The sequence below is a fragment of the Lepidochelys kempii genome, chromosome 8 (genome assembly GCF_965140285.1).
Source record: "Lepidochelys kempii isolate rLepKem1 chromosome 8, rLepKem1.hap1, whole genome shotgun sequence".
In the NCBI taxonomy this organism is placed as follows: Eukaryota; Metazoa; Chordata; order Testudines; family Cheloniidae; genus Lepidochelys; species Lepidochelys kempii.
This window is the reverse complement of record NC_136387.1, coordinates 69,774,516-69,791,482: the sequence shown is the minus strand read 5'-3', so window position 1 is coordinate 69,791,482 and position 16,967 is coordinate 69,774,516. Positions and strand designations below refer to the sequence as shown.

The 16,967-nt window shown below is 38.2% G+C and overlaps 1 protein-coding gene across 3 annotated transcripts in view; it reads right to left on the bottom strand.

Annotated features, from left to right (window-relative positions):
- Positions 1 to 7,806: 7,806 nt before the first annotated feature.
- Positions 7,807 to 16,967, bottom strand: part of OLFM3 (olfactomedin 3) — a 119,670-nt gene continuing 110,509 nt past the window's right edge. For all 3 annotated transcript variants that reach the window (XM_073356875.2, XM_073356874.1, XM_073356873.1), the window contains 2 exons: positions 11,828 to 11,934; positions 7,807 to 10,517 (listed from right to left, as the gene is read on the bottom strand). In XM_073356875.2, coding sequence (XP_073212976.1) covers positions 9,840 to 10,517; positions 11,828 to 11,934 — 785 coding nt within the window. In that variant the 3' untranslated portion in view covers positions 7,807 to 9,839. The remainder of the gene's footprint in view (positions 10,518 to 11,827; positions 11,935 to 16,967) is intronic.

Here is a 16,967-nt window from a genome sequence, read left to right as displayed (position 1 = left end):
AGTCCAACTCCTGAGGATAAACTAGGAGTGTGGCTGGTAGGCTCTCCCAGATTACCTGAGTAACAATATTCCATAGGGTTGGACTCTGACCCAGCCCTATGCAGTGAAGAGGGGAATAAAATCCCCCAACCCCTGTGCACGTGCATTAGCTCTCCCCCTTTTCCAATTCCATGCGTGTGGGGTCAAAGGGGAGTGCCTAATACTCCCACTGGAGCCTGGATTCTGCTCCCTCTCTCTCTGCCTTGGCCAGTGCAGCTGACCTAATAAAGAGCTGAAGTAAGTTACTTCCACCCTAGGAGAAAGCTTCCTCTGTGCTGCTGCTTGCACAGGGTTGAGACTAGCTTGTAACCTACAATGTCTTCTATTAACAAACAGTAGAGCCTTTCATCCTGAAGGTTCTCAAAGCACTTTATAAACAAATGAGCTCAGTGAAATCAATGGAAGTTTTGCAAGCAAAAGGACTTAGGGTATATACTGGGATCACTTCACCTTTCATCAAAAGGAAGCCACCTCTGGAGTTGAACACAACAGCTATTTGATAGAGCATAGCAGCACTGCGCATTATTCAGGGAGTGAAGTGACATTCCAAAGTGAGTTGGAGCTTGACCAGCCCTTGAGGGCTAAGATTTCTAATTCTTGCAAAAAGTACCTTGGGTTCTTTAAAGGCCACATGTGGACAAGACCTCAGAACCTCTGGTCACAATAGAACTCTAGCACCATGCAGTAAAGGGAAGTGCACCATCTCTATATAGTCACATCCACTTTCTAAGGTACCTAGGCTATGCCTTACAGCGATCAGGCCCAGAGATTCAGCTTGTGAGATCTATTGGGATACCCAATCAAGAAGCATGGATGGACAAAGTAAAATCTCCTGTTATAGTTCAAGTGCCATATTCTGCTTTAGTTACTTAAGTTCTCCCTTTGAAGATCCAGCACCATTAGGGAAAGGTTTCTCAAAAGTTTTGGAAGGAGCACGTAGGTGATATGACAAACTGTCCACATGGTTCATGAGGAAATTATTAAGAGTTTATATACAAAATGTAGACAATGTAGCATAGTGCTTGGAACCAAGAAAATCTTGTGTATAGGTGTGATGGGAGACAGTCATTCATGGCATAGCTGCAGAATATAATAATACTTAGCTTTATATAATATAATATAATATAATTAATTAATAATCCTGTAAGATTTACTAAAATCCTAAAGGAATGAATTAGGGCTGTCAAGCAATTAAAAAAATGAATCGTAATTAGTTGCACGATTAAACAATAATTTTACTATTTATACACATATTTTTGGATGTTTTCCACATTTTAAAATATATTGATTTTAATTACGACACAGAATACAAGGTGTACAGTGCTCTCTTTATATTTATTTTTTATTATAAATATTTGCACTGTAAAAAAAAGAAATAGTATTTTTCAATTCACTTAATACAAGTGCAATCTCTTTATCATGAAAGTTGAACTTACAAATGTAGAATTGTATACCAAAAATAACTACATTAAAAAAGAAAACAATGTAAACCTTTAGAGCCTACAAGTCCACTCAGTCCTACTTCTTGTTCAGTCAATCGCTGAGACAAACAAGTTTGTTTACATTTGCAGGAGATAATGCTGCCCACTTCTTGTTTACAACATCACCTGACAGTGAAAACATGCATTTGCATGGCACTGTTGTAGCCAGCGTTGCAAGATATTTACGTGCCAGATGCGCTAAAGATTCATATTTCCCTTCATGCTTCAACCACCATTCCAGAGGACATGCGTCCCTGCTGATCATGAGTTCTGCTCGATAACGATCCAAAGCAGTGCAGACCAACACATGTTCATTTTCATCATCTGAGTCAGATGCCACCAACAGAAGGTTGATTTTCTTTTTTGGTGGTTCGGGTTCTGTAGTTTGTGCATCAGAGTGTTGCTCTTTTAAGACTTCTGAAAGCATGCTCTACACCTTGTCCCTCTCAGATTTTGGATGACACTTCAGATTCTTAAATCTTGGGTTGAGTGCTGTAGCTGTCTTTAGAAATCTCACATTGGCTCCTTCTTTGTGTTTTGTCAAATCTGCAGTGAAAGTATTCTTAAAATGAACAACATGCTGGGTCATCATCTGAGACTGCTTTAACATGAAATATATGGCAGAATGTGGCTAAAACACAGAGCAAGAGACATACAATCTCTCCCAAGGAGTCAGTCACAAGTTTAATTAACACACTTTTTTTTACGAGAGTCATCAGCTTTGAAGCATGTCCTTTGGAATGGTGGCCAAAGCATGAAGGGGCATCTGAATGTTTTACCATATCTGACACCTAAATATCTTGCAATGCCGGCTACAAAAGTGCTTGGCGAATGTCTATTCTCATTTTTAGGTGACATTGTAAATAAGAAGCAGGCAGCATTATCTTCTGTAAATGTAAACAAACTTATTTGTCTTAGCAATTGGCTGAACAAGAAGTAGGACTGAGTGAACTTGTAGGCTCTAAAGGTTTACATTGTTTTGTTTTTGAGTACAGTTTTGTAACAAAAAAAATCTACATTTGTAAGTTACGCTTTCACAATAAAGAGATTGCACTATAGTACTTGTATGAGGTGAATTGAAAAATACAATTTCTTTGGTTTTATCATTTTGACAATGCAAATATTTGTAATAAAAATAATATAAAGTGAGTACTGTACAGTGAGAACTGTTTTTAAATAAGAAATATTTCATTAACATAAAAGAAAGGTAACCACTGTGAGGATATTATGTTTGATGAACATTTTTTTAAGAAGGTACAGCCAGCCAGATGGCAGTGGTCTCTGCAGGAGACCAAAGGTCTGGCATGTCCTTTCTGGGTCCAGACAAAGCCTGCAGCATAGAGCAAGAATAACACTCCTATGTGCCCTGCAGGCTAAAAGCGAAATGGGTATTTATAGCTTCCATGGACTCTGACTATTCATGCTGTAGAAAAGAAAAATGTACCATGTCAATATGAACTCACCATTTTATGTGAAAAGTCCAGTAAAATGGATTGTGATTTTTAGATACAGGTTTGACCTTTTAATTATCATTCTTACTTGTATCCTTTACTTTTCTGTGAGACTGTGGCATGTCACTTGCACGGTATTCAGGGAAGCCTGGACTTCTACAGAGCTAAACCAGGGGCAGCAGGCAGAATTCATTTGATCTAATCATATTCTACATTCCTACTGTGCTGCACTCCAAACTCTATGCTTTTTAACCTGAACATGTTTGGTTTCACTTGGGCTGCTTAAATGTCCCTGCAATGTAATTATTTTAATTGACTCGTCTTTAGCAATAAATATAGGCAAAGCTCCATAGGATCTGTGGCTGATGCTCAGCTGGCAAGAGCTCATATCTGCTTATGAGCCCAGCAGATACTTCTGATGTTAAGGAAAATATGAACTTTACTAGCTCTCTCTCTGCTTAAGAGAGAGAAACAAAGCTCTGATCCTATAAGATGCTGAGCATCTCATGGGGAAACGCTAAGCTCCTTCAACTCCCTCAGTAAACATAATTATTATTTTAAAAAAGAGGCTTCTTGCACATAGTGGTACTAGAGAAAGGCATAACAATTAAATTTCTGCCCTTATTCACAAGCATGCAACCCCCATTGACTTCAATGGGAGCTGAGCATGAAAACCCAGTCTCTAAGGTGCCACAAGTACTCCTGTTCTTTTTCCAGGAGAGTATGTGCCCCTTGTTTTTTCAGCTTGTTTGACGTCAGATATACCAATAATGACAGATATGTTTGCAAGAAAAAAGAGAGCTGGGGTAAGGCTGCAACTCAGTGTGAGAATCTTGGTGAACGTACTACTTGAGAATCCGCTGAAAGACTGGGAATTCCCAGACTCTCAGCTTGGAAACAACTAACATGCATGAACCTCTGTTCTTTGTATTGACAAATGTCATGTACATAGATTCATAGATATTAACTTCAGAAGGGAGCATCATGATCCATAATGGTATTTATCACACCTTTGGAGTGTCACTTCTTATGGGCATCCATGGAAGTTCTGTCTTCTGCACACACTATTCTCCTTCTGTTGGTCTAGACTCTAGAGTTTCATTGTTTGGTGGAACGTAGTTGTCATGGGAGAGCAGGGACATAAAGATAGAGATGATTTAGTTGGGGATTGGTCCTGCTTTGAGCAGATGACCTCCTCAGGTCCCTTCCAACCCTGATATTCTATGATTCTATGATTTCTTCGGTAATTAGAGTCAAACCAGTGAAAGTTTTGAACATCTTGAGTTGGACTTGAATTGGACTCTATGTTCCACAACTGGTGCTTCAAAGGTAGCGCTGGTAAGCATACTGTGATTTAGATTACCAAACTCTCAATATTACCTTGCAGATACCATGGACTCATAGCAATACTTGCAGCAAAGAATTCAGCAGCAACTCACAGGTAAAAAATGTTTTGCCTAAAATGTTCATCAACAAATTAGTACAAATCACAGTCTGATCACAGACAGTTTTTGAAAGTGTAAAGATAAAGTTCAATGGATACATAATTTCTTATTAACTGTTTGCTGAGCACTAGTACTAGCCCCTTCTGAGCAGTCAATTATCATGACAAATTATTAGCTAACAGATTTATTCAAGCTGTGGTTGTCTGTTTGAAATAGACATCATGCCATGAACTTGATTTTGCTGTGGATGCAGCCTACTGAGCTGAGTGACATTTAGTGCCTCTGAGCTTGACTGGAAATGAATATTCTGTGATATAAGCAGTCAGTGATTGAAGCATCATTTCATCCTGACTCACTCAACTTTTTTGTTAATTGATTACCATTGTCTGCTTATAGTGCTTACAGTGCCAAATAGACTCCCATATAGTCTCTCTGCCCATGGTCTACTTAATATACTGTGATAGATAAGATTGGATGAACAGTCTTTCTGAATGACAATGGACATGATGGTCCTACCAATGGAATAATTTGCCAGAGGAGGTTAATGGAAAGATTAATCTCCAGGAGGTTTTCCCTGTGAAGGTTTGTCCCTGATCTTTCTATCTGTCCTTGAAGTCTTTAAACCACGATTTGAGGCCTTCAATAGCAGACATAGGTGAGAGGTTTTTCACAGGAGTGGGTGGATGAGATTCTGTGGCCTGCGTTGTGCAGGAGGTCAGACTAGATGATCATAATGATCTCTTCTGACCTTAATATCTATGAATCTATGAATCAGGGGGCAAGGTTTGCCCATTCCGTGTAAAGGCTGTGGATCCCACTGTCCACATCCTGCACATTCCCCAAAGTCTATGTGGAGTGGCTGGGATATCTGTCTGTAGATAGCTCAGTACCAGGTCTGTGTTCCTCGTCCCTTCCTCCCCTCTAGCATCATGGCTTCAAGGGGAATTATTAAACCTATTGGTGTGCAGAAATGTTGTGATCAGTGCATGTTCTTTCCTCATGAATCAAGGGGTCATGATCAGTCCCAAATATATTAAAGTATGTTCTAACATTATTTTGTTCACATTTAACAGTAGAGATGTTTTTCTACAGCACCAATACCTCTATATGTCAGTATATCTGGACCTTTACTATGAGAATAAAACTCTGTTTGATAATATTTAGGACTTCTGATAGGGGTCTCTGCAATATTATGGAGTCTTTCCATTTGTGCTGTTGAATTTTGAGAACAATTTGAACTACAATTCTGATGTATTAAATGACCCTGTTCTTTAGTTTTTTAAAAATATTCCTTTTGAGGCACCAGTATGAGAGAGACATTTAGGCAACCAACAGTGATTCACATAAAAATGAGCACTGATGGTACAACCAGAAGAAAGCAGCATCTTTCTTGCATGGTTATTTCCCAGTTAGAGCTAGACTCTGACACCTTTACTCTCAATGAATAGCACCTTATTCCACAAATGGTCCCATTGACTGCAGTGGGCCCCTCATGAAACAAAGTACTACTTAAAATGAGTTAGGGTATCAAAATCTGGCCCATAGTTACTAATTGCTGTTGCTGTTATCTATTTGTATTTCTGAGACAAGGTGGGCGAGGCAATATCTTTAGTTGGACCAACTTCTGCTGATGAAAGAGACAAGCTTTCATGCTTATACAGAGCTCTTCTTCTCCTTCTTGACTTGAAGAGCTCTGTGTTGCTGGAAAGCCTGTCTTGTTTACCAACAGAAGTGGGTCCAGTAAAAGATACTATTACCTCACCCACCTTGTCTTTCTAATTTCCTGGAACCAACATGGCTACAACAACACTACAAAGAAAATTTTTGTTTCTGACACTGTATGAAGTTACTTTGTTCTCATGTAGAAATATGACAGTTACCTTGATTTACCATGCAGTAACCACTGTTCTCAAAAGAGCTGCTCCTCACATGTCATTGGCACAAGAATTAACTGTGTTTTGTGGTAATTCAATAAACAGAAGCTTCGCTTCTCACTATACTAACTTTTGTTTTTTAAATATTACATTTGTGAGGATTTGTGTGGGGTATTGCTCCTAGATCAATCTGCAGTTTAGCTTAGACACTAACATGGTGGTATAATTCCTAAAGAAAGGCTGGGTTTACCTGTAACATTTTAATACAAATATCCATCCACATTCACATCAGTGTGACTAGGTGAATGTTTGGAAAAAAAGATTCACAACCATTGCTTCACAACCAGCTTTGATTGTATTTGTGTTCCCCAGACATTCTAGCAAATGAGGTTGATTGAGGGAATGTTTGTGGGAACAGCAACTGCATGTGAACATTGGTGAATATTTGCAGAAAGAGAACTTTGCGTTTGTAAATGTGAGAATTGGTACCGTATCTGGATTCTAAGAGTTGTGCTCATACAGGCAAGTAGCAAAAAGATACCAAGTGATCCATGTGTTCAGTCAACATGAATAAAGCTTAAGTTTTGAATTTGGAATGTCAAATACTTGCAATGAACTCCTTATGAACAACCACAGTGGGGATTGTAGTGGTTCCTACAGGTTCCATTTGGCAATTAGGTTTTGAAACAGTAGCCCATTTCTCTGGTACTTGGGACTCCTAGTCATTAAGTGGAAATGAACAGAGACCAGTAGAAACCAATAACGACCAGTTGTAGCAAATGGACAGCAATTAAAGAATCCTAATGGAACTTACAGAATTTCCATTAGAGAATCTGCAGAACAAGAATTTTTCACAGAAATTGGGGTGAAATTCACCCATGATTCAGAGGGCCCTCTTCATGACCTAAGCCCTAGCTGCTGTAAAGGTTGAATGAGCATGGACTAGCGAGTCTGAACAATAGAGCTGGTGGTAAACTTCTTGACCAAATGATTTTTGGCCAAAAGGGTTTTTTGACAGAAGGGCAATTTTCATGAGAAAATTTCCATTTGTGTTTACATTTGGGTGGGTTTTGTGGGGAAACAAAAGCTGGGTTTTTTTCAGTTTTCAACAGCTGAGAACCAAGAATGTTTCAATTTTTAGTTTAACAGAAACCAAAAATATTTTGGCTTTAGCTTTTTGGAAGAAACCTGAAAAACTCAGCCAAAACCATTTTCATAGAAATGAAATACATTTTTGACCAGCTGTACTGCCCACCCTTTATGTATTCCAGAGATGATCTCCATGACAGCCTAACACAGGCTGGTGTGGAAGACTGTGATGGAGGTGGGTTAGGGCAGGGGCTGTGCAATCAGTATTTACATGGATCCAGTGACCCCAACACTCAGAGTAACTGATATTGAAGAGTTATCATTGCTTTTCCAGCAGGAAGAGGGAGAAAAAAGGTAGGCTGGGCAGCAGTCTTCCTCTTTTGTCTATTGGCAAACATGTTGTTTTCTCAACTCTTTACACCCTATGAGAAGTTTATTTTTTTTTCAATTAGTCAGAAAAAAAGGCACACTATTATTCCATTCTTTGCATGCTTACATATTGCACAACAGACACGCTTTGAGACCAAATATACTTTAAGAAGTTAACACATTTGGAAATAGATAAACTGATCTCAATTGGTATGTTGAAGGTAGAATTAACAAGTGAAATTGCTTCAAAATTGATCTGGTAAAAAAAACAATTTTTTAATTTTTTGACAAAAGAACAAATTGTTCATAAAAAAGATTTGTGATTCCCACCCTCCTCCCCATTTTCTGGTTAAAAGGATTTGAAAAAGGTGTTTGTTCTAAACAAATTTTGGGGGAAACAGCGCCTCTGTGTTCTGTACTGCAGACTTGTGGCTTTCATAATCTGTGATCTGCATCATGGTAACATGAAATAATTCCATATCATCCTTCATGTTATATAGCATTTTTTTCCTTTTCTACCATGTCAGTTGCAAAAATAAGTAAATAAATCCTCCACAAACAACCCCATCCCACCCTCACAGTTTTGAAACTGGTAATATTGGTAAAACTCACAGATTGCACAAAAAAACTTGCGTTCAAGAGAATCCATTTTTGACCAAAGGCAGCAATACTATTTCAGTCTATCAATATCTATTTTTGCAAAATATCAGTTGCAGTTTGTTTCGCCATGCACTACATTTCCCATTTAAATCAGTAGACATCAACTATCATGATGGATACCAGATGTCATGCCTGACCACTTTGCCGCTCTTTTTTTTTTTTGAGCTGCTATATGTCCAGATAAGCCTTCCCTCAGTGGAAATGTGCTCCTCTTATTGTAGGTAATGAGGTTGGTAGATCCAGGAAAGCCACCTCCCTTCCATCCCTGTTTCTACAGTGGCCTCTGTTACAGCCAGCCAGAGGGGCAGTTCATACATATAGGAGTGCAGGCTGAGGCAGCAGCCCATATACAGTCCTAAGTATCTCTCCTCTTATCCTGCAGTATTCATGTAAACCTTGAGAGCCTGCTTCCAAAGGAGGAACCCATAGACAGATCACAGAAAGCAACATGTAGCTTTCTGTTACGATAGGGAGAGCTACAAAACATGAGAGCAAAATAACACCCAAAATTAGAGAGTGAAAAAATACATCAAAAAGAAAATGATTGGGAGGAAGGAAAGGTAGAAAATGGTGTGGGAGAGAAAATGAGCAAGGCAATTGATGGTGGCAACAGAGACTGGCACAAGAGGATGTAGGCTGATAGTGTTGATTTGCTAGCATACCCCAAGTGTGTGTGCGTGATCTACCAGCGAAAAGTAGGGGGACCCGCTGTCATGTGTTTGATAAAATTTTAAATTGACCCATGTTTAGAACTGTGATTAAACTTCAATATATTTTATAAAAAATAGTACTTAGTTTACTTTCACGGAAGTGAAGAGATACAATTGCACAATGGTGGTTACAATGTAGAAATACATATCATCGATAAACTGCAAGTGAGTTCAAAACGTACTGTACAGCACCGCATCAGAAATTGTGTGATGGCAAAATGAATCATATACATTTTTTCAAAGTAAATCAAATCCCTAAAATCTTTCTCTTGGAATAAATAATAATAATGTGCATTATGCTTCAGATTGCTACCAAAATATTTCCTGATGTTGAGCAATAGACAGAGTCAAAAAAGACATAAGGTAAAAAAAAGACATTCATGCATTTAAGCCACCATTAGTCTCTGACTCTAATATAAGGCAGATCATAATCTTTTTAAAACTGTCTTTAGCCATTTAAACCCTCTTTAGTGCTTTTCATGACAAGGTCATGGCAGGCCTTGTTTTTTCAAGAGTTAGGATGCTTGTATTTCCAACCGGTCATTTTTGACAGGCTCAGCCATATTTGGAACACATTGCACAGTAGAAAATGCGTTTGTTTTTTAATGAAAAAACTTAAATAAAAAGAAATCCAGAAGGATGTTTTAGAGTTTATCACAAATGACACTTTTGAAGTGTGCGTGTGTGCCGGGGGGTGGGGGTTTAAGGGGGAGAGACAAGTTTATGTGTCATCTTCGGTCTTAATGATGTGGAAAAGGGTGACATTGAACAGGACCTGATGTCCATTGTTCCAGGCATAGAGAGCTCTATCTCTTGCATTGTAGTCAAGCATGGATATATGAAAGTACTGATTATGGAACGGAATGTCTGTATACTCATAAGTTGAGGTTTTTGTGGAATAAGAATAGTAGACCTTGGCTCCTGTTAAATGTGAGTTGGTAACATACAAAGTTCCACAGATCATGAAGGATTCCCCAGCACTTCTTTTTGGATAGCCTGTACTCCAGCTCTTCATCACTTCTAACGTATCCTGGTTTAGCTGGCTGATAACAATGTTGCCTGCATTCTGGTTGGTAGCATATATGGCCCACAGCCCAATTTCATCTGCCATCAGGTCAATATCTGAGAAGCCGCCCCAAGTGTAGGGGTACACATTGTGAAAGCCAGCATATTCCAGGCTACGCTGTGCAAGCACCCGTCCTGCATCAAAGCTGTATTTGATGATTATGTTACTCTGATACTTGTTGAAATAGAGGGAGCCATTGTAGACAACATGATTGGTTCCTGCCCATTTGAAAGGAAGATTGTATGTTCTTGATTCAGCCCCACTGACAAAGTCTGTGATTGATTTGTATTCACGGACAATTTTATTGTTAGTATAACTGTCCATGTACCAGACCTGAAAGAAAAATAAAGAATAGGCTGTGAACTACTGAAATAGAATCCTTGGCTGATCATGCTGTATACTGAGTACATTTTAAAAAATGTTCCAGAAATCCTGTGGCATTGTAAGTTACTAGACTTGCTCATAAAACCTACAGAAGTGCAAGATGTGTTTGTATATTTATTCTGTTGCAAAAACATTAGTAACACTATCGTTTTGGATCAGAACCTACTCAATAGCCTCTCTGAGGCTGCTTTCACAACAACGTCTGCCAGCGTCAGAGAAGTTTGCTTTTAGAGTGTTCTAATAGCGTGGGCCTCTGGCTCAAGGGGTCATTTGTGTTGTTAATGATGTGCCCAGATTGTGAAAATCCCAAAGATGGAAGGAAAGTTGAGTGTGACTCGAACCTTTGAGTCACACCCAGAATTAGAACTGCTTGGAATTTTTCAGATGAAACTTTACTTGTTGAAAAATGGCATATTTTCAGGAATGAGAATTTTCCATGAAAATGTGTTTTTTGGGGTTTTCTTTGGTATCTTACCGATTTTTTTCCACTTTTTGGTTCCCCATCACCTTTCTCTCCCATTTTATCTTCCACACCTTATTCCTTTATTTCACTCCCCACCTTTCCCCCCTTTTACCCCTGCTAAGGGGGGAGGGAAGAGAAAGTAAAAGAAATAAAACAATAAAATAAAAACAAACACAAATGTTCTTTTTGCTGAAAATTTGGAAAATTCCCCCCAAGATGAAATTTTGTTAATTTTTGTGACACATACGTGCCTTATTTCAAACTAGCTGTGACTGAAATCAAGCAAACTCAAGTGCATTGATTTTTTAGTATTGGCCTTATCAGGTAAAGACCTGGATAAACCACATTGAGGGCTTAACTCTGCAAGCATATGCATTAGTATACACATGTAGGAAGCTCATTGACAACAGTGAGATTACCCACATGAGTAAAGTTACTCATGAATAACTGTTTACAGGATTGGGTCCGTAGAAGATGGTTATTGAAAAAAATATAATGAAAATAAGGAAAATAATGTTTATTTGTATACAGAATACAGACTAGTATGCATCCTCCCTGAAACAAGCAGTTTAAAACTAATGAAAATATGTAATACGGTTGAATTATTTTTTTAAGGAGGATGGTTTAACCTTTTTTCCCCTGAATTACTTCAAAATATAGGATATGAAAATGCAGGGAATTCGAGAAATAAATGCTAACTGGGAAAATCTCATGTAGGGAAAATATCTCCTTGTAAAGATTAAAAATGCAAATAAAATATCAGAAGAACAGAAAGATATTCAATGCCCCAACGTACTCGGTTATTCTTTTCTGATGCTAAAGGATCTGTCATCCAGGCTCCAAATCGGGTTCCAGAGGTCTTGACTGTAATGGGGCCTGTAATTTTCATCAATTTGCCACATGCTGAAATTAGAAAAACAAATGTACTCTTATGAAAGCCACAAACAATTTAAATATAACCTGACCATATTCTGAATGATGTCAAAGAGCTGTCTAGGGAACAAGACTAATTGCTATAAACCACAGAATGACTTCAGGATGTATGGGGTTGCTGGTTGAAAATGACTCTTCATCCTTAGTGTATGAAGATGGGTAGTTTACATTTTCTCCATTGAAAAAGGAGACAGGGATTTTTTAGAAAAGTTAATAAAGATTCTGAAACACTTTTATACCTTCTGGGCTTAAACAAAATAAGATACAATATATTAAAATATCTCCCCCACCACACTCAGAAAAGCCAGAAGCTAGTGTTGCCTCCAAATGAATTTGAGAAATCTATCCCTTCATTAACAACTTGACACATCAGAAAGAGAAAAGGGAAGTTAAAAAATTCTAATGTAGATTCACAGTATGGCATAATCCAAATATTCATAAATTTAAAGATTTTGAATTGACTTTTTTCAAAATTATATTCCATTTACATCTCGGTGAAGAGTACAAAAGAAGCTATGTTTGAGCTCCTGCTGTCTTGGAATGAATTGTCTAAGCACGAACCGCTCTACCCTGCAAATGTTACTACTAATACTACTAAAAGTGCCTACTAATGTGAGTTAATTCCACTGTTATAGTCTCCCCAATACTGTGTGCAACTCAAGGGTCAGGCAAGTGGAGTGGATTTCATTCTTAGAGAACTGAAAATGGCAGATCTAAAGTCCCATCCACGTGCCCCTACAGAAAGACCTGACTCATCCCTGCTCTCAGTTTATGAGACTTAATGCACAGCTCATTATTTTCTAATTTCTCCCCACACGATCGACTCGACTCCATAGGTACATCTGGAATAATAATCCAAGTTCTAATATAATTAACTCCAATATACCATAGATAACAGTTACAGAGATAGACTCGAATGTGTAAAACCACCATAGGCTTATGGGCAAAGTAATCAGCAAAAAACACCATAAATGAAGAAAGTAAATATGAGAATTATTCTGGACTTGTCTGCGCATCAATGGACATGTAATCCACCATGCTGTCCCTTGTTAGGCTGTCTGGGAGGAAATAATGAGAGTCAATATGATCTTGAATGCTGACCTTCCTAATAATCCAAAAATCTATATTTTAGGGGATATTAATAACATGCCTATTACCAACAAAGCTTACAGGGAATTTATTCTAAATGTATATTGCCAAAAACTTAATATCACAGAATGGTGTAGATGAATAAGTGACCTTGGCAGTTTGGAAAAATATTATATTCCAGCTGAATGTAAATATTGAAACATTTCATGATTGTTTTAAAAAAAGTATTTTAGATATATATAATTCATTCTGATATAACTGCTATTGCACATGACACAATCTAGTCAGAAAAGGTAAGAGACAAAGAGAATATAGCCCTTTAGAAGCTAAGGTATATCATTCAAAGGAGCAGGTTACATCATGATTTCATTTTTAATTTATGTAACAGACACAGAATGCACTGTATTGTATGTTCCTATTTCAGACAGTTATAATGGGGCTATTGTTCAGGTAGTTTCTGAGTTATCACCAAAAGCAATTCAATCCCAGGCTAGGAAAATGGGTTATAACAAAAATTAACATAACCTAAGTACATACTGAGGATTTCATGAACAGCACAGGTTGTGTTTTTACTGTTAAGGCCCTCTTAAAAGAGAGCTAGTTGCTAGTTCCCCCCAGTTGCTTATAGTATTTAATTAACTAGCTCTCCAAGGACGTTTTTTTACAGAACTGCTACCAGTGTCACACATGGCCCAAATGCTTCCATTCTGGTATGATTTGCAAATCTCCTTTGTGGGGAGTTGACTAATATATCCCAGTCAGGCCAAGTTTTACCCTCATTTAAGATGACATGTCAGCAAACTCATTTTGTGAAGTATATATATGTGGTGAAGTCAGAAACCATTTGGAAAGTACTAAAACAATTATGATTTAAGAATCAAATTAGTGGAAAACATACAGAGCACTGAAAGAAATTAGAATGAAATTAGTCACCGCAACTAATTAACATTTACTTGCTGTTTTTTTAACTAATGGAAAAAATACAAACTGAATAATGTAAGAATTTGCTGGGTACATAATTAGTATCATTCAAGTACTGTGTTTAAAATTAGAATTAAAATACATGCTTTCAATTTTAGAAAAATTTGGAGTTCTAAAACAAAGGATATTTTAAAAAGAAAATGGAAAATTTAATTCAGGAAGATACAGAAGTATAAAAAATTAGCCCTGAAATTTAGCTCTAGAATTTACAAAATAACTGTTGGATAATTATCTTTCAAAACCCATGGTGGGTTAATCAAAGAAGAAGAGGGATGAATTTAAAAAGAGACAAAATTCTGATTTCATATAATCCAGTGGGGACATCCCCTCAACAAAGAACATGTTGCCTCCACTTTTTCCTCTCTCTCTATTGTAGTTTCTGGCTTTCCCTTTCCTTTTTATTGGAAACAGAAGCCCCAAAGCTTCTGTCTCTGTGCATGGGGAGCTTGAGGAATCAGTTTGTGCTATTTAGAACTAACTAAGGCTAACACATCTTATACCCACCACATCCCATCTCCACTTTAAAGGTAACTTTGAATCCAGTGCAGAAGTTTCTGATATGGCCCCCCAGTGGTGCATTGTGGGTCTGTTGGCTTCCTAATGTAATTGCTCTCATACTAGTGCACAATGTAGACTGGACTATTCCCCTCTGTGATTTGGAGGGAGATAGGAGGAGCAATCAACGCCCACCTCAATGACTAATGTCCCCAGTCCTTCTACATCCCTTAGAACAAGTTATCTTGGCACAACCTCTTCCCAGCTGAGACTTTCACTCATGGAGTGCAGTGATATGTGCCTTCAGTCCTGCCCTCCTTTCAAATCTCAACAGATTCCCCCCAGTTGCATGTATGCATACATCCCTCATTTGTGGCAACACTTAGAAAGGCATCTTCAGTTTTCATTTGAAAAGTCTGGTCACTCTTATCAACAATATTGCTTTGTGTGTGGGAGGTGATGTTATAGAGTGATAGTGTGCAGAGGAAAACAGAAAATAAAACTCCCATTTTTGCATAAGGCTGATGCAGGCAAAGGTCAGTCAGAATTTTGTTCACGCACAACATCAGTATCCAATGTGCACCAATGAGTAATTTGAATTCAGAAGGAATGACAGAATGACAATGGAGGCCCCAAAGCACATCTCAACTTGAACAGTGATCTTGATGGATCAGTTTGTACTATTTAGAACTACTTAGGGTTACTGCGTATAACCTTCATGGTTGAAAATTACTCTGAGAGTGCCACAAATCAGCTGACCTGCCAAGTTCTGATCATGGAAACAGAGTGAGGCTCTGGGCTCTCTGATTGGGCGGAGACAAATTGTGAGACCAGAGGAGGAAATTAATTGACAAAATATAAGCCCCATCTCCTCATTTCACTTCCATGAATCACACAAACACTAAATCACGTGCAATGCCTTTTTGACAAGTGGCACATCAGAAGAAAAGAGAATCTGATTAACAGAATTTAAAACAATGAAAAAGTAAGCTGCCCCTCTTCTCTGGGAAATATTGTACCTTAATCTCATCATTTTCTCCATGTCTGTCTTGTGGAATCTGATCCTGCAAACACATTTGCATACATGTAACAATGGAGCTGTAAAGATTTTGCAGGATTGGACCTTGAGGCAATCTGTATTTGTGTACATTGTAAAGTGCCAAGCCCACTGTGCTAAAACATTAGTTGTTTTATTGAAATGTTGTTAATTATTATGGACTAATTTATTCCTAAGGCATTTCATGGCATTCTTTATAACAAGTTATTAAAGAATGAAATGTTATTTATAAATTTAATGTTAAAATAATATTAAATATTAACTTTAACTTTCCCCTATTTGTCCAACTGTGGTGCAGCATTCTACAGGGATGTCTGCAGAAAGAGAACTGTTTTGATATGAAGCCTTTTAACAATTCATAAATGAAGCAAGATTAGTTTTGTTACATGGTTACAAGTAGTTCCAATTTTCCGTTCTGAGCAAAAAATGGAAACAGGTACTTTTTTATCTACTTTACTGTAAACTGTGATGATCTAATCCCAGCTCATTCTCATCTTCAGTGCAAACTCCCATAACTGTCCATTTGGGAATTGTTCTTGAATGTGAACGTTGTTTGTGAGGGAATGGTGATATTAATGAACTGAAGATGCAGAATCAGTCCCTTAAAATGTCAGTGACATGGCATGTCTGGGTTACATTTAGAAGATCATCTTTTCAACAGAAAATAAAACACTACTCTGTCATGTTATATACTGTAGCTGACTGATGTAAAAAACAAACTAACAAAAAAACACATGGCCTCTTCCACAGGCAGGGGCTCTGAGAAAGGAAAACTCCAAGAGTTTCCCCTAGTAGAATTTTCCTGGAATTATTCTGTGGGGAGGGGAGTGGGATACAGATTGCTGCTTTGTGCAATGGGCAGCGGTTCTGTCCCAGAACCCATCAAACCTACCAGGGCCTGCCATCTGTATCAGTTCTTCCTTCTGCATCTGTGGAGCCAAACTGCCAGGGAGTCTGCAGGTGGAAGCTGCCCTTAGAATCTGCCTTTAAGGAGAATTCCCTTCTGTGGATGGGAGCTGCAGAAGGATTAGTTCAGGCTCAGGCTGCATTAACTTTCTCGTGGCTTTCTGAAGTGCTTTCTGCAATGCTGTTCTTTGAGTCCAGGCCATGGGAAAAGTGCTGCAGAGATGACTGAAATTCCCCCTCCCAGGATGGGGTAGATCAGTATATGGATCCCACTGGTCTTCTCTGGTTGGAAGTCTAATTGGACCCCTTGAAGCCAAAACAGGGGTTTCAGCTACAGCAGCTGGTAAAATTTCTAGATCCTGTTTTAAGTTAGAAAGTGACCAGATTAAAAAAGGAAAGGAAATAAAGAGCTGGTAAAAACAACAAAATGGGGAAAATGTCATGGCCCTCCTTCCCTTGAGGTGAAAATAAATTA